The sequence below is a fragment of the Pelodiscus sinensis genome, chromosome 4, assembly GCF_049634645.1.
Source record: "Pelodiscus sinensis isolate JC-2024 chromosome 4, ASM4963464v1, whole genome shotgun sequence".
Classification (NCBI taxonomy): Eukaryota; Metazoa; Chordata; order Testudines; family Trionychidae; genus Pelodiscus; species Pelodiscus sinensis.
In genome coordinates, this window is record NC_134714.1 from 45,380,046 (window position 1) to 45,397,883 (window position 17,838).

General features: G+C 45.2%; 1 protein-coding gene across 2 annotated transcripts in view; it reads left to right on the forward strand.

The window, feature by feature from the left end:
* The window catches only part of SEC23A (SEC23 homolog A, COPII component), a 56,374-nt gene that overhangs the window by 36,420 nt on the left and 2,116 nt on the right, over positions 1-17,838 (forward strand). For both annotated transcript variants that reach the window (XM_075926896.1, XM_006117709.2), the window contains exons 15-19: positions 4,586-4,663; positions 6,045-6,206; positions 7,821-7,907; positions 10,439-10,594; positions 11,155-11,220. In XM_075926896.1, coding sequence (XP_075783011.1) covers positions 4,586-4,663; positions 6,045-6,206; positions 7,821-7,907; positions 10,439-10,594; positions 11,155-11,220 — 549 coding nt within the window. The remainder of the gene's footprint in view (positions 1-4,585; positions 4,664-6,044; positions 6,207-7,820; positions 7,908-10,438; positions 10,595-11,154; positions 11,221-17,838) is intronic.

Genomic DNA, 17,838 nt, shown 5'->3' on the forward strand with positions numbered 1-17,838 from the left:
GTGTGTTTGGGGGTGCAGGGTCTGAGGGAGTTAAGGTTCAGGAGGGGGTTTCGACCTGGGGCAGGGCATTTGGGGGTGCAAGCTTCAGTTGGTCAGTGCTTACCTCAGGTGGCTCATGGTCAGTGGCACAGTCCTGGCTCTGCACCATTCTTGGCACCTGCCAGACAATTCTGTGGTGTTTGCTGCCCATGCCTGCAGGTCCCACCCCATTGGCCACAGTTCCTGGCTGATGGGATCTGTAGAGCTAGTGCTAGGGGTGGGGACAGTGCACAGAGTTTCTCTGGTTGCAACCTCTGTCTAGGGGTCGCAGGGACATGCAGCTCATTTCTGGGAGTTGCATAGAGCAGGAAAAGCTGGGAGCCTGTCTTAGCCCTGCTGCGCCACTGACCGGAGTTTTAATGGCCCGTTTTAGTGTTGCCGATTGGAGTCTCCAGAGTCCCTTTTTGACTGGGTATTTTGATCAATAGGAACCCTAACCAGAGTTAGGATAGACCCACAAGGCATGAAAAAAGAATATATTACACTTGGGGAAGTACGAGACGTTAGCACCATCTATCAGGGACAGGGAACCTTTTCTGGGTCGAGGGCCACTAACCCACAGAAATATCAGTCATAGGCCACACAAGTGAGAAGCAAAAAACTGAGGCACATGTGCGTGCGCACACGCACGCCGCCCCCCACACTCTCAACCCTCGGAGGCTTGTGCAACTGAGGCAGCCCCTTCCTCCCTTTTCCCAGCACCCACACTGGGAAGGGGTTCTGGGGCTTGCCCAGCTGTGGCCTCCCCTAAAGGGGCTCAGTGGCTTCTCTTCCCTCCCACTCCTGTAAGAGGCTCCCCTCCCACATCCCTCTCAGTCCTGCACACTTTCTTAGTTGCAAGAGGAGGAGTTGCTGGCAGTGTCTGGCTGGGGCTGGATGCTGCAAGAAGCATCTTTCCCAGGCTGGGAAGGGACGCCAGCTGCTTCCTCACTGCAGCCTGGCTGCCTGGTATGGAGGAAGGGTGGCAAGCAGGGGCAGCCCATGAGCCTAGGCAAACTAGGCAGTTTCCTAGGGCGCCACTGGCCCGGGCACCCAATGATGACATCATGGCCATTGACGGCCATGCAGGCGGGGGCGCCGATCACGCCTTCCGCCTGGGGCGCCAGCTGCAGCAGCCGACCTCGGGCTGCTCCTGGTGGCAAGTGCTCAAATGCTGAAGGAGCTCCTGTTTCCATGCAGGGTTTCCGGTGTTTGATGCCATGTGGCTTCCCCCTCTGGCCACCTCACCTGCACATGCCTCTTCTCCTACGTGCAGGAATAGGAGCTGGAAGTGTCCAGCCAAAACTGCAGGCGAGGTTGGGGTAAACTCTTTATATACGGCCCTGATACCCCCACACAATGTTGCACGGCCACTGGACATAACCCCCCCCCCCCCCCCCCCCCCCGGAGCTGAATTGAACTGTCTGGGGGGGGCCGGAGCTTCCCCACACCTGTTTTAGATCATCCCCGACAGATGTCTGTCTAACCTGTTCTTAAATATCTCCAGGGATGGAGATTCAACAAGCTTCCTAGGTAATTTATTCCAGTGTTTAACCACCCTGACATGAAGTTTTTCCTAATGTCCAACCTAAACCTGTTCCCTCTCAGTCTTCTCTTTTACAAAGTAAACAAACCCAATTTTTTTCAGTCTTTCCTCATAGGTCATGTTTTCTAAACCTTTAATCATTTTTGTTGCATTTCTCTGGACCTTTTCCAATTTCTTCACATCTTTCCAGAAATATGGTGCCCAGAACTAGACACAATACTCCATTTGAGGCCTAAACAGTGCAGAGTAGAGTGGAAGAATGACTTCTTGTGTTGTGCTTTCAACACTCCTATTAATGCATCTCAGAATTATGTTTGCTTATTTTTTGCAACAGCGTCACACTGTTGACTCATATTTAGCTTGTGGTCCACTCTGACCCCTGAATCCCTTTCTGCAGTACTCCTTTCTAGAAAGTCACTTCCTATTTTGTATGTGTGAAACTGATTGTTCCTCCCTAAAGTGGAGCACTTTGCATTTATCCTTATTGAACTTCATCCTATTTACCTCAGACCATTTCTTCAGTTTGTCCAGGTCATTTTGAATTATGACCCTATCCTTCAAAGCACTTGCTACCTCTCCCACCTTGGTATCATCTGCAAACTTTATAAACATACTCTCTATGCCATTATCTAAATCAGGGCTACTCAACTTTGGAAGTCTCGGGGGCCACAGTGATACTCATAGCACATGCTGAGGTCTGCAACTGAAGTGTGGTTGCATATACATGCAAATATATGCAAATTAGTTTTTCACGCTGATGGACATGAATACAAAGCACTTCCTACAGTGGTCTGGCACTCCTGGCACCTCCTCCCAGGGGGCTAGAAACTCTGACACCCTGTATTCGTCTGTTCCAGCCAGCCTGTCTGCTTGCGTCTTTCAATGCTCACACCACCTGGGAGATGCCTCGCCATTGTGGAACGTGTTCCCGGTGGAGGCCATGTTCAAAGGATCCCACTCACGGGCCACATGTTGAGTAGCCCTGACCTAAATTGTTGATGAAGATATTGAATAAAATTGGTCCCTGTGGAACCTCTTTGCCTTTATAGCAGGTAAACTACATCTAGATCAGTTGTCTCCAACCTGTCGATTGCGATCAACTGGTCAGTTGCAGAGGCACTGCCAGTTGATCTCGAGGCAGTGTTCCCAGCCCCCCACCTGCAACAAGGAGCCTGCGCTGGCGCTGCAGCCTCTTGCCCCTCACAAAATTGGAGCCAGCGCTGGCTTCCTGTGCTGGGGGGAGGAGGGAGGGAGGTGAGCCCCAAGGCTCTGTGCCAGAGCCAGCTTCTTAGGAAGTGTGCGCGTGCTTCTCCTCCCCTCTCCACAGCAGTGGGCTGGATTTCTTCAAGGAGCATCGTGTGATTCTTCCAGCACTGCTGCAGATCTTGCCTGAGAGATGCTTGTCCCTGGAGACCCCCAGGTACAGACTGAGCTGTTCCTGCCCCCTCTCCTCTGGCCAGACACCCACCAGTACCCTGCTCCTACCCTCTGGCCAGACACCCACCAGTACCCTGCTCCTGTCCCCTCCCTCCTGTCCAGACACCTACCCCCAGTTTACTCCTGTCCCCTACCTCCCACCCAGATTCTGCACTCCCATCCCTATCCCACTCATTGGCAGCTCTGTCCCATGCACTGGACCACTCATTTTTGGACCCACCCCATAGCCAATGGGTGGCCCACAAAATCCACTAACCTTGGAAGAGTTAATCTGGCCTGAGGCCTTGAACCTCAGTCCTACCTACCCTCCCCATCCCAATGGGGCTGGAGTTCCAGGGAAGTGACGTATGTCAGTTGGGACCACATCCGTGGGAGGTTGAGAGTTTTTCGGAGGGGTTGGATTTTTGCATCTCACTTGTGTGGTCCCTGAGTGATTTTAATGTGGGTCAGTGGCTCCCTGACTCAAAAAAGGTTTCCTGTTCCTCCCATAAATAAAGACAATGCTGAAACATTTTGTGTTGGACATAATATTTTATTTGAAAATGAAGCCTGGCCAACAAGTCTCTAATTGGGGCCAAGCCTCCATCTGGCCGCATCATCAAAACACTCCTGCACCCCCTCACGTATCCCAATCATGAGCCTATCATACACCTAACCTCCCTGCTCTAAGCCCTTCATATACTTCAATCCAAACTTCCACATCAGCACCCCAATCCTCCACCTGACCCCAACACTCTCCAGCTTGGAGCTCCCTCCCCAAGCCAGCATCCTCTTCTCCACCTCCTCCTGCACCCAGATTCCATCCCAGAGCTTGCACACTTCACCTCTTTCCACACCCAAATCCCTCATTCCCACCCCAGAGTCTGCACCTCCTGTATCAACCTAGTGAGAGTGAGTAAGGGCTGGGGACAGCAAATGATGGAGAGAAGGGGAATGGAGAGGGTGGGGCCTCAAGGAAGGGGTGGGGTCTTGGGAAAGGGATAGGGTAGATCTTGGCTTGCCCTGAAATTTAAAAAGTGATGTTGGGTGTAAAAAGGTTGGAGACCACTGATCTAGATAGTAGCAACATGCTATTTCTAGCTTCAGTAACTCCTTATGCAAGCGTCAAATACATCCATCCTTAGATAAGTCCTTTGCCAAAGTTAGAATTTATAATAATTTCCTACAGTGTCTTGGTTAGTAATGTCAGTGTTATGGTAATGTGACTGGAGGTGGGTGACTTTCAGCTAGTAGTGTATTTAGTGTTCTGTTAAGTTTGCCTTCTACATGTAAGTGATATTTATTTACAACTGTAACTGTCATAATGATTTTGTCTGGGAACATTTAATTTTGTAACTCCTGTTTGGGGATTTAAAAAAAAAACACAGCTCCACAGCCTGATATGGAAGGAAATTATTTCTTGCCAAGAAGAACATTTGTAACAAGTTTAATCCTAGACCACATTTATACATTTTAAAGGAAACTTGGGGAAGGAGAAAAAAACTGACATAAAATATTTCATTTAATGTCATTTTATTTTAAAATGCAATAGTGACATAAACAAAGCTTCCATACTAATTTAGATTAATTTTTCTTTTCCTTCAGTGTCAGAAATTTGGAGAATATCATAAAGATGATCCAAGCTCCTTCAGATTTTCAGAAACCTTCTCACTTTATCCACAGGTGAGTAGAAAGAAGGTGCTAAAAGTAAAAAAAAGTCCATGCTTTTCCTCTTAGCATTTACTCAGGAGGTGGTGGTGCTGATAGGACACTTGTGGAAGTACAGACCCATATATTGAGAAGTATTATGCTTAAATACATTGGGACTCAGAAGACCTGGTTCTAGACCCAGCTAAGGCATTACACTGCTGTGTGTCTTTGAGCAGGTCACTACACCTTTCTGTGCCCCTCTTTTCCCTCCCACTCTTTCTTCTTTCATGTTTCTTGCGATGTGTTAATGCCATGCCTAGCATAATGGAGGCCTCTTCTCAGCTGAGGCCACTATGTACTCCCATAACACAAATAATAATATTAAATAGATATTGGAGACAGCTATTAAAAATTCAGAAAGTATTTTAAATTTCATGCTATACATTGCTCTGGTGATGTCTTTCATGTACTACTTACAAATGTTAAACTGATGAGAGGAAATATATCACTGATGTTTTATTAGTTTAATACAGCTGAGATTAAAAGAAATTATGCAGTTAGTAAATAACCATTCACAGAGCACTATTAAAACTCTGTTGCATCTGGACTTGCCATTTACTTCAAAACAGCTTCAGTGTAAACTGGCTGCAATGAAGAAAGATTGGTCCAGCAGAAAAGGGGTTTGCACTAAAAGGTCCAAATGTGAAGTTGCTAATAAGTCCTTCTTCTAGGAACACAGCTCTTTTCCTAGTTTCTTTGTTTAAAACATAGTACACTAAGTCCTAAAACGGTATAGTTAATTTACACATGCAGGTTTAGTAAAAATTATAACTGTATATTGTTTTAGATATAAATTAGGGATGTGAATGGTTAACCAGTAAGTATCACCCTTACCTGGTGATGCTTATTGATTATGCTTAACCTGTGGGGCCCACTGCAGGTGGGGAGCACTCCAGCCCGGCCAGATAAGTGCCTGTCAGCAGTGGGCCTGGCCTGGGCTTGCTGCAGGCAGGAGTGCGCTAGCCCGGTTGTAGCGAGCCCGGTTACAGCAGGCCTGGTCGCAGTGGGAAGGGTGCACTCCAGCCCAGCTGGGCAGGAGCAGCCCCCCCCCCCCCATTTAATCAGTTAACCAGTTAAACATAATGTTTAACCAGTTAGCTAATATACATAATATAAATACTGGGGGGGGGGGGGAGGGAGAGGGAGAGACAGATGTTAAACTCTCCTTTTCATGCCTGCCCATTTTGAGAGTGACTATACTTAATTTTCATAGAGAAGTGTAATGCTCAATTATTAGAAATACAGCTTTGTGAGTGGTAATTTCTAATGTTGCACTACCTAATAGTTTGATAACTTTATTGGAAACAGATTTTTCTACTTTATTTGTCCAATCCTGTTGGGCTTTGTTTTGCAGTTTATGTTTCACTTAAGAAGATCCCCTTTCTTACAAGTTTTTAACAACAGCCCTGATGAGAGTTCATACTATCGTCATCATTTCATGCGTCAAGATCTAACTCAGTCACTTATCATGATTCAACCAATTCTCTATGCCTACTCTTTCAGTGGCCCTCCAGAGGTAAGACAATGTTTAATTCAACGATAGGGCAAAAGTACACTATATGTAGGATTTTGTATTCATAGCTGTGTTGCAGATATTTATGTAAGTATTAAAACACCTTACACATCATCACCTGTGAAAGTGTGCATATGCATGTAAAGCCTTTTATATAAAACAGAAAATTATGAGCACAATGGCTGTGTGAACAATGAGATCTGATTGTTGCATAGTAGGCCTGAGAGCGTTCCAAATCAGGACACATGGGATGAAATTCTGGTCCATTTCAAGTCAAACGGGAGTTGCGTTGATTTCAGCAACATCAGGATTTTTTCCATGGTGTAAACTTATTTCCCAGCTCTGAGGTTTTACTTTTTATAGGTGTGAAGGATTTTACACAATTACTAGGAAAAACAAAGGTTCAAGGCTATTTATGAAATGCCATGTCATAGATCCAACACCTGTCTCACTCAGAATTGACCCCTCCATTGTCATACAGTTGACCACAGTAAATTTGCTATAGCAGTCAGTTACATTGTAGCCCAGTTTGCAAAACCAAGGATTCTGTCTAGCTTGTATATACTATAAGTGAGTTTCCAAAGCTTTAGGACTTAGTTCCAAACCCACTAGCAGATCCTGAATACCATGCATTCCATTTTTAAAATGGATTTACCAATAGCTACAGCAATAGTCAAGTGCTAATGTTTTAAAATAACTTTTCTACGTTTGTACATAGAGAATAATACTTGGATGGTGTGTGTGTGTGTGTGTGTGTGTGAGAGTCAGTCAGTCAGTCAGTCAGTCAGTCAGATACAAGATAATCTCTGCTCCAGAAAACTCGTAACAGATTGATAGTCAAATTCAGTCTTAGTGTGTGAAGCAATTCCACTGAGCTCAATGAAGTTGCACCTATGTGTGCCAGCAGTGAATATAGCCCTATCTTTTCATTGATGTTGTAATGCCTTTATGTTTTCTCATGTGTGTAGATCTCCATATTACAAAGTAACATCAGTCCAGCCACAGTTTTCCTTGTTGTTGTTTTTCTACAGTCCATACTTTTAGGTATCCATTGAGATGTATTCTGTTACCTCACGTGACACCAAATAGGGATCTCCCTTAAAAGCCTTTCAGTGCCATTTTTAAGTAATGGTACCTCTGAATTCAAACATGCCGAGGTATTCAATATACAGAATATAGGGCAGCATAGTCAATACGATAGTACTGTTATCTAGTTGCAAAGGTAAGGCTGCAAGGAAAATATATTCTAAGTGGCTACTGTTTCTCTATTCAGTGAGGCATTTTTAAAGTAGTTTCATGGTATTGATAAAATGGAGGTGTTTGAAAGACAAGGCAAAGGCACATTGATGAAAAATCTCCCAGCTCTTGACTTCTGTATTTACTTTTTTTACATAACATATTCATGAAATACTGTTTATTTGGAATCAAGAAGTCTGATTTTAAAATGAAATTATAAGGTTTATAGATACGTAATTTTGAGAAGTAATGATGCAGAACTAGTAGTAATTTTAAAGAAAAGTATTTCCTGAAATTTAGTGATCTGTTCAAAAAGACTTGTGAAATACTTGGATTATTCTGTTCTGCATGTTCAACTGATTTTTTCCCCCTTTATCTTAGCCTGTTCTTCTCGATAGCAGTAGCATTTTGCCTGATCGCATTCTTCTTATGGATACCTTTTTCCAGATCCTTATTTATCATGGAGAGGTAAGATCCAGGCATTCTTATGTGTATATCCTGCTCATTGTAGAAATGCTGTTACTAAATTAAGGCCCTAATTCTGCAAACATTTACTACAGTATTTGACAGTGAGTACAACTTGATGGAGCGACTTGCATGCATTCATGTATACAGGCAGTCCCTGGGTTACATGGATCTGACTTACATCGGATCCCTACTTACAAATGGGGTGAGGCAACCCCGCACTAGCTGCTTCCCCCCAGCAGACCAGGGAGACGCGAAGCTAGCGCGCCCCCCCCCCCCCCCAGCAGACTAGGGAGACGCGGAGCGGCTTTTCTCAGCAGACACCTCAGCTTGAGAATAAAGGACTGAGGGAAGTGAGGTGTGGGAGAATAAACCTGAGCTCTGGAGAAATGTTTGGCTAGAGTTTCCCCTACAATATGTACCAGTTCCGACTTACATACAAATTCAACTTAAGAACAAACCTACAGTCCCTATCTTGTACGTAACCCGGGAACTGCCTGTATAAATGTTTGGAGGGTTATGGCCTAATGTGGTTTAATGTAGTGGCACCTGGTATTACTTGCTAATTACATCTACATACAGTAAAACTCCAGTTGTCCGGCATCCAGTGGTCCGGCACTCCTGCTAGTCCGGCACCACCTGGAACCCGGAAGTCCTCCAGGCAGCCGGACAATTGGAGCTGCTCTGCCCCGGGCTTCCCTGAGTCAGCCGCTGCTGAAACTGACCAGCGACTGACTCGGGGAAGTCTGGGGCAGAGCAGCTGGGGTGCTGCTGGGTTGGTCCCGCAGCGCCAAGGGGCGACACTACGCGACCAACCCGGCAGCACCCCAACTGCTGTGCCCCGGGCTGCCCCAAGTCAGCCGCTGGTCAGTTTCAGCAGTGGCTGACTTGTGGATGCCTGGGGCAGAGCAGCTGGGGTGCTGCCGGGTTGGTCCCGCAGCGCTGTCCCCTCCATCCCCCCACCCCACCCCAGACCCCTCATAGCCCCCCCTTCCGATAGTCCGGCATATTTGATAATCCGGCACCCCTTGGGTCCTAAAGGTGCCGGATTATCGGAAGTTTACTGTATTTTGTTAGTCTGTAACAGGAAAAACTTCAACAACAACAAATAGTCCGGTAGCACTTTAAAGACTAACTCGGCTATACTCTGAAGATTATAAATCCTGTTTTTCAAGGGGTTTAAGTTTCATTTGATTCAAAATGCCTCCAGCTGAAATTTGTCTTACATGATATCAGCATGCTAAATTTTGATGTAGAACAGCAAAAGATTTTTTTGGTATTTTTGGATATAGTATTACTATTTATTTCTACTGTGCTTTAAGGGCGCATGATATTTTAAAGGAAATAAGATTGGTCCCTGTCCTTACATATTTACAATTTAGCACAGCTCTGCCTGACAAAGGTGGGGAAAAGTATGGACAAGGACAATGGCTACACGAGTAAAAAAAGTGTATTACCTGCTTCTGTTACATATTTGTCTTGTTAGAGCTTGTATTTAGAGAGTCAATTTTATAAGTTAATACATATATAATAGTTGGAGGGAGCAAAGTCTAGGAGGAGGGCAGGAATGTTGGAACAGTCCCCCACTTTAAGTCCCATATCAACTGTATTGTGTATGAATGACTCTTTTTTTGTTCTGGGTTTGTAAAGCACCTAGCAGAATGCTGGTCTGGTCCATGACTGGGGGTCCTAGGCACTATGATAATACACATTGTACCTCCCTCAACTGGGACTCTCTAGTCCAGCAACATCCGTGGTCTGGCAGGACCACAGATATTCCTGTACCACAGAGTCCAGGTATAGGGAGATCTGGCTTCGGGGCAGAAGGGCAGTGGGGGGGCTGGTGACTCAGCTGGAAGCCCCATGGGGGGTTGGCAGGTTGCACGGCAGAGAAATCTGGCTTCGATGGCAGCTGGGGGGAAGGGTGGGGGTGGTAGTGGCTGCACGGCAGTGGCTGCACAGCTCTGGCCCTGGTGGAAGCCAGGAAGCTCCAGCCCTGGCTGCACAGCTCTGGCCCCAGCAGCAGCTAGGGACCTCTGCTTCCAGGCAGAGGCCCCGGCCATGCAGCTCCAGCCCCAGTGGCAGACAGAGAGCTCCAGCTCCAGCAGCAGTGGGGGCAGTGGGAGCTAGAAAACTCTGGCCCAGAGAGTGACCAAGCAGCAGCAGGGCGGGCTGAGTCCAAAGATGAGGGGCGTGGGCAGCAGTTTAGCACGGGCCAACAGGGGAGAGATCCCCCTGATCCAGCAAATCTCCTCCTTTGGAGTGGGTGCTGGACTAGAGAGGTCCACCTTGTACAAATCATGACGATAATAAGCAGTGCTTTTTTCTTTTCTTTTCTTTTCTTTTCTTTTCTTTTCTTTTCTTTTCTTTTCTTTTCTTTTCTTTTCTTTTCTTTTCTTTTCTTTTCTTTTCTTTTCTTTTCTTTTCTTTTCTTTTCTTTTCTTTTCTTTTCTTTTCTTTTCTTTTCTTTTCTTTTCTTTTCTTTTCTTTTCTTTTCTTTTCTTTTCTTTTCTTTTCTTTTCTTTTCTTTCTAGAACATAGCTCAGTGGCGCAAATCAGGCTACCAGGACATGCCAGAATATGAAAATTTCCGCCATCTGTTACAAGCTCCAATAGATGATGCCCAGGAAATTCTCCATTCCAGATTCCCAATGCCCCGGTACATTGATACAGAGCATGGAGGAAGCCAGGTACAATAAACTGTATACATAGGTTTAAGAAGTGACATGTTGTTCATGACTAAATTAAAAATACTATAAACTTGCATTTTAATCATTAAAATACATTTAAATGGGTAGTTATATAAATGGTGACTGAACAACCATATGTATGTTTGACATTGACAAATAAGTATGTAATAATAACTTGTTACTTAATTTTTGAACCACTTTTAGACACTACTATTGCATTAGTTTTAGATTCTTAAACATTTTTTACTAATCTAATTTTATATTTATTTTACTTGAGTTTTTAATTTTTTAAATTTTCCACAACTTTGAAAGGTTGTCAGCCTCACAAATAATTTGTATGTTGTCGCTATGAAATACAGAGATATTTAGTTTCACATTCAGCATCACTTAGAGCTTGCTCATTTTTTCCTGTAAAAACTTAACTGACACTAAAAAATTCTAAGAAAATGACAACCAAAGCATGCTTTGCTTCAGATAATCAAGGTAAAATGCTGTGAGTACAATATTTCTTTTGTTTTAAATTTAATGATTTATTTCCCCTTTGGTTTATGTTTTTGAAGGCCCGCTTCCTGCTTTCTAAAGTCAATCCTTCTCAGACTCATAACAACATGTATGCCTGGGGACAGGTAAGTTTACAAAACATTGAGCTAAATTTACCTCAGTGGTGAAGATGTTTAAAGGAATGTTTTTGCATCCAGAAAATCTTATTATCCATCTCATCAACACAGTTCAGGAACTGATCACCAGAGTGCCAGAAAACTGTCCTACAACAGATAGACTCTGAGATTAAAGCGCAACAAGGGATGGGCAGTGCACTAATATTTTATTGATACCTTGGTTTCCATTAGTGGGGTTAAATAGCCAGTAAACATGAGGCTTACTGATATCCTTACCAATTAATCTGTCCTTGCCAGTTAACTCCGTCAGTGGACAGTTGTGTCTTGCTGGAACAGCTCCAGCCATGGTGGGGCTAGCAGGCTACATGGTAGGACCTAAGTTACAAATGATTAATTGGTTAAACAATAGTGCCAGTTAGCTATTTCCCATGCTCCAGGTTGCCATTCAGTCACCAGGAAATTAGCTTTTCAAGTCCTTTCTCCAGGAAGGAAACTTATTAAAGATACAGGAAATTCAAGAACTAAGGCTGTGTACAGCAATTCACTTTCCTGACTCTGTTGCAGCCTTAACAGTTCTGCATCCCAATTTCCTACCTTGCCTCCCAGCTTAGAATTTTATAAAAGGAAAAGAAATATAACCAAATGCCTATTTGGTGGCATTGTCAAAAATGTACTGACATTAGGTTTGTACACACTTCTGTTGTTGATGCCAAGGCAGTAGAAGCTCTTGTCAGGTAGTCTGATGAAGGGCATATTCAGTCCGAAACATTAATGAAATGTCAAAGTATTTCTCCAAATTTATAATGGCATCAAAAAGAAACTTTAACCTAATTTAAAAACTAAGTAATTGTAGTTCAAGCTGAACAAGTTAGACTCTTCTTTTCTTTGATAGGGGGAGTTTACCTTTTCCTTTTTATATTATTGACAAAGACTCAGCTGAAAAGTAAAAAATAGAAATTTCACATTTTCATTAGCCCTGTATTGTATAATTTCTGCATGAACTCATGTAAGCTTAGCTTTCAATACCTACTCAAGAGAAAGATCTTGGAGTCATTGTGGATAGATCTCTGAAAACATCCACTCAGCGTGCAGTCAAAATAGCAAATAGAATGTTAGAAGTCACTAAAAAAGGGATAGAGAATAAGACAGAGAATATCTTATTGCCTCTGCATAAAACCATGGTACACCCACATCTTGAATACTGTGTACAGGTGTGGTTGCCTCATCTCAAAAAAGATATATTGGCTTTGGAAAAGGTTCAGAAAAGGGCAAGAAAAATGATTAGGGGTTTAGAACGGGTCACATATGAAGAGAGATTAAAAAGACGTGGACTTTTCAGCTTAGAAAAGAGGAGACTAAGGAGGCGGGGGAGAATATGATAAAGATCTATAAAATCATGACTGGTATGGAAAAAGTAAACAAGGAAAAGTTATTTACTTATTCCCACAATAAAAGAAGTAGGGGTCACCAACTGAAATTAATAGTCAGCAGGTTTAAAACAAACCAAAGGATGTTTTTCTTCACTCAGCACACAGTCAACTTGTGGAACTCCTTGCCAGAAGATGCGGTGAAGGCTAGAACTTTAACAGGGTTCAAAAAAGAGCTAGATAGATTCATGGAGGTTAGATCCATCAATGGCTATTAGCAGGGGTCGACAAATTATGGAAAACCCTACTCGCCAGACAAAAAAGGGACTCGTCACCCTTCCCCACAAAAGTGTTTTTTTAATGGCATAAATTCCTAATAAGAATAAGAACAGTACTTACTAATAAGTTATTAATAAATATCACCCAAGTTATGAATAAATATCTTATAAACCTCTACCTTTTCTCTCTGCTGCCATGTCTCCTCCCCTTGCTCCATCATCTCCCCTGGTGCCTGCTGTCCCCCCCCCCCCAACCTCTCACCCTCCTCTGCTGTCCTGACTCCTGCCCTTCTCACTGCCCTCAGCCCTCCTGCAACCTGCCCCCTCCACCAGCCCTTCTCCCTCCCCCCCCCCGTGCCCACTCCTCCAGTAGCCTCATTCTGATGATGTGAGCTATCCCTCCTCATCCCCTCTCCTAAAACCTCCTTCTACACACCAGCCCTGCGTCTCTCCTTTGGTGCTGGTCCCTCCCCTGCAGGTGTCTTCTCTTCTGCTTCACCCTCAGAATCCCTTGGCACCTGCACCATCCTGGTTCCTCCCCCTTCCCTCACTGCCCCTGCCCCCATTGCCCTCTTTTTCCCTGATACCCACCCCCTCACCACCTTCTCCCCCCGTTCCCCTCATGCCCCTGTGCCCTCACAGATGCCTTGCTCCATCCCCGCCTTCATCATGCCCACCCCTTCTTTCAAGCCTTCTCCCAGCACCTCTCCCTCCAGCCCCCAGTGCCCTTACCCTATCCTTTCCCAGCATCACCCTGTCCCCCCTCCCACTGACACCTCCCCTCTTGCCCTTTCCCTCATTGTCTGCACTTGGCCCCCTGGCATTTGTCTCTCCTGCACCCCTGTCCCTTGGTGCCTTCCCCTTTCTTCTTCTTCTCCTGACCTCCTTCCCTCCCCTCCCCTCCCCACAGCCCAGCCCCTTCCCCTTCCCCAGGACCAGCTCTAGGTTTTTTGCTGCCCCAGGCAAAACATTTTTGCCCCCCCCCCCCTTTTTGTTGTCTTTTTACATGTTTGCATTTTGCAATAGGTTTTTTTTGTTTGTTTTCGTTTTTGTCCCGGCATTTTAGCCCTATAAATAGCAAATAGCATTTTCATTCATTTTTTTCCATAAAGGCAAAATGCTTCAAGTGAACTCCCCCTTTCACTGGCTGCTGGGTCACAACAACCTTTTCCCTGACCTGTCCAGCCCCTCCCTATGGGCAAGCACCCCTCACTCCCGACCCACAGGGAAAAAAGGGTGCAGGGACAGCACAGAGCCAGAGGGGTGCAGGGAACAGCGTGGGGGTGGTGGTGCAGGGAACGGGAGTCACAGAGCCACAGGGACGCAGGGTGCAGTGGAGGCACGGGGAATGGGACGCGGGGAACGGGAGGGGCAGAGAGATCGGGGTCTATGAGCAGTGCAGGGAATGGGCAGCACAGAGCTGGGGGGGCAGGGATCGGAAGGGGCAGAGTGCGGGGGGCAAGGGCGGTGCAGAGCCAGAGGGTCGCAGGGAAGAGGGAGAGCAGGGAGTCCACGGTGCAGGGGAGCAGGGGCAACGTGTGGAACGGGCAGTGCAAAGACAAAGGGGGGCTGGAGCTGTGGCAGGACTGGAGCCGGCATGACATGGCTGTGCCGCGCGCCGCAGCCAGTTCCCAGGGACAGGCGGCCAGAGCCGAGCTGCCACAGCCCTTTAAAATCAGCGAGGCCACGTCATGCCAGCGTCCTAGCATCCTGCCCCGCCTCCTCGCGCCGGAGCTGCACGCAGGCAGCCCGGTGGCAAGAATCTCCGCACTTCCCCCTTCCCAGCGGCGCTCTGCTCCTCTGCCAGCCAGTGGATCGGATGGGGCCGCGCTGCCTGTAGTGCGGGCTTTGGCCAGCCTGTCACAACGGCCCAGCGGGCCAGTCCGCCCCTGCACTCGCCAGCTGGTAAAATCTACTCGCCGCGGGCGAGTGTATTTGTCGAGCCCTGGCTATTAGCCAGGACAGGTAGGAATGGCATCTCTAGCCTCAGTTTCTCTGGAGGTGGGTGACAGGGGAGGGATCATGTGAGGATTACCTGTTGTGATCCCTCCCTCTGGGGCATCTGGTATTGGCCACTGTCAGCAGACAGGATACTGGGCTAGATGGACCTTTGATCTGATCCAGTACGGCCTTTCTTATGTTCTTATGTACCTTGTGCAAATAGATTTAAACAAAATAAAATAGTGAGTTTTCAGAGTATCAAATGATATATGCTATATTTTATCATTTTAAACGTAACTAATTTTGCTCTTAAATTTCCCGAGTTATTTGGGTTGTTTCATGTAATTCTGGCTGATTCACGAATTGGTGAAAATCACCAATAAAATTTGGTACTCCACATTGCCCTGAAGAGGGCACCCACATACCACGGAAGCCATGTTTCAGGAAGCAACAAGTCATGTAGTTTATCTTTTAATATTGTATTGGAAGGGAAGGTTTTTCAGACTTTGGCCCCATATGAGCATTTATGGTATTTAAACATATTCAGAAAATAAATAACTTAAAATTTCAATAGACAGTTTAATTGTATTTACTTTCCAATATCTTGAAATTACTCTTTAAACTACTGTAGTAATGCTATTCTTTTTCTATACTTTCATTAGTGGTGACTAAGCATGTAACAGTTTTTAAGAGAAAAAGCAGTGTGCCATGTTTTAAGTCTACTAATGCTAAACTTATTGGGATTAGTAGCTCGGCCCTTGCCTGGAAGCCTCGCATATGCTCCAGATCAATTAATATCTGCCTGTGTTGTATTGAAATCTTTCATGTATTTACATGCTGCAGTACTAGGATTTTAAATTCTATTAAAAATCTTTGTGTGGCCTGTGTAAAAACAAAGCTAGTTTTCATGTATTTTGCAGCTTCATACAGTGGAATCGTGCTAGTTTCACGATGGTAAACTACAGACCCTAACATTATCAATAGACAAAGTGTTTGATTTGTTGTTTATTGAACTACTCCAGAGACTAGGGGTGGGCAATCATTTTTGCAAGGGAGACCACTCCACATATTTTGGTAAGTCGTCATGGGCTGCACATTTGTACTATATTAATGGAGAGTGTGCTGGGTCTGGGAGGGAATTTATGTGCAAGAGGGGGCTCCAGGCTGGGTCAGAGGATTAAGGTGCAGGAGGGGATGCAGGGTCTGGGAAGGAATTTGGGTGCAGGAGGGGGTTTTGACCTGGGGCAGGGGTTGGGGTACAGGAGGGGGGTATGAGTAGCAGGCTCTGGATCACAGGCACTTACCACAGAGGGGTCCCAGGCACTGGTTTGGTAGGGCTCAAGCAGGCTCCCTGCCTGCTGTGGCCCCACAGTGCTCCCTGAAGTTGTCAGCTGCTGCTGGCACGTCTATGCATGCCCCTTTGTGAGAGGAAGGCATCAGGTCTCCATGTTTTTGCCTGTACCCTCAAGAACCGCCCCATCAGCTCCCATTGGTTAATTTCAGAAACTGGCTAGTGGGAACTGTGAGCATAATGCTGAGGCAAGTGTAGTATGCGGAGCTTTCTACCTTCCCTCTCCAGGGGTGCACAAAGACATGCCAGCAGCAGTCAGCCACATCTGGGAGCAGTGTGGGGCTATGGCAGGCAGCCTGCCTGAGCACCCCACTGAACTGTAGGAATTTTAGCAGACTAGACTGGAGATCATGAGGGAGCAGCCAAAGAGTCGCCTGCAGCTCCAGGGCCTCAGGTTGTTGATACCCTATACATTTTTGGGAATTATGGCAAGCCGGACAGAAATGTTAGATGGGCCAGATTTTGCCCACCTCTGCCCTAAAATGTCTTCAGCTACATTAGAAGGGGATTATTAGTTGATATTAAGCTCTATTTCAATGTAAAAATTGTGGCGTAGTGAGTCACACACTGACTCCGTGATGCCAGTTCTTTTGAACAAGGCTATTTATAGTCCTGTTGCTGCTCCTTGTGCAAGGAGGAGAAAATACAGATGATTTCATTTGCAGGCAAGCCAGAACATCATTTATTCTTACTCTGCCACTAATAGAGAGTAGTTTGGAAATTCATTAATTTCCAGTGGGTCTTCACTAGAAGAGGCAATATAGTGCAGTGTATTGAGCCCAGGGCAGTGAGCCAGGAGCATCTGGATACCCGAACCTAGCTCCGCCACTGATCGTTTCGTGGTTTTGCCCTGTTCTAAAGAATGTCTCTGTGCCCTAAGTTAGACATGTGTGTCTTGATCCTGAAAAGTGTTGTGAACACCCATTCAGCTCACTGACTTTAATTGGAGTTATGGGTATTCACCTTGTTCATTTCAGAGATTTTCATGCAAACATGAAACAAAAAGATGGCCCCTGCTTCAAAAAGCTTACAATTTCTCAGAAAAGATGTAAGGACAGATAGTCAGACAGATGGGGGAGTACAGAAAGATAATATTAGTCAGCATGGGAAGTAGTGATTTTAACACAACCACTGCTTAACCATTGTTAAGGTTTTTGTAGTCATAACTACAGCAAAGGAGGCTTTTAACAAAGGATTTAAAGGAGGATATTGAAGCAGCTTTGCTAGTATTTGTGGAGTGTTCCTTCTGCTCATCTGTAAAATGGGGATAATGACCCTGACTATCTTAAAAGAGCACTTGAGAGTTTTAATTATGTCATGTTTTGCAGAGTTGACAAGTCTGGTGGTGTTTTTTTATGTACTAAAGGTTTTGGCCCTTTTTACCTGGAAACCTGAGCAGTTCACCAATATTTTTCTAATCTTGGGTTCATTGTTTAGCATTGGCAGATCTGATGTGAAATGAGAGAACCAGTTGTATATGTATTAAAAATAACACTCACACTAAAATGTTGAAAATGTATTGTCTGTTTTCTTGACTTGTTAGATATCTTACGCTCTCTCTGAAGTGAGTCCAAGCAAATACTTTAGTAGTCACATTCATTCTTTTCATTTCATCATCTCAAAGTTTGAATTTTGTCATGAGCATTTCATAGGGAACTTCAGATTGTTCCCAGAGGTTAGTTGGAATGTA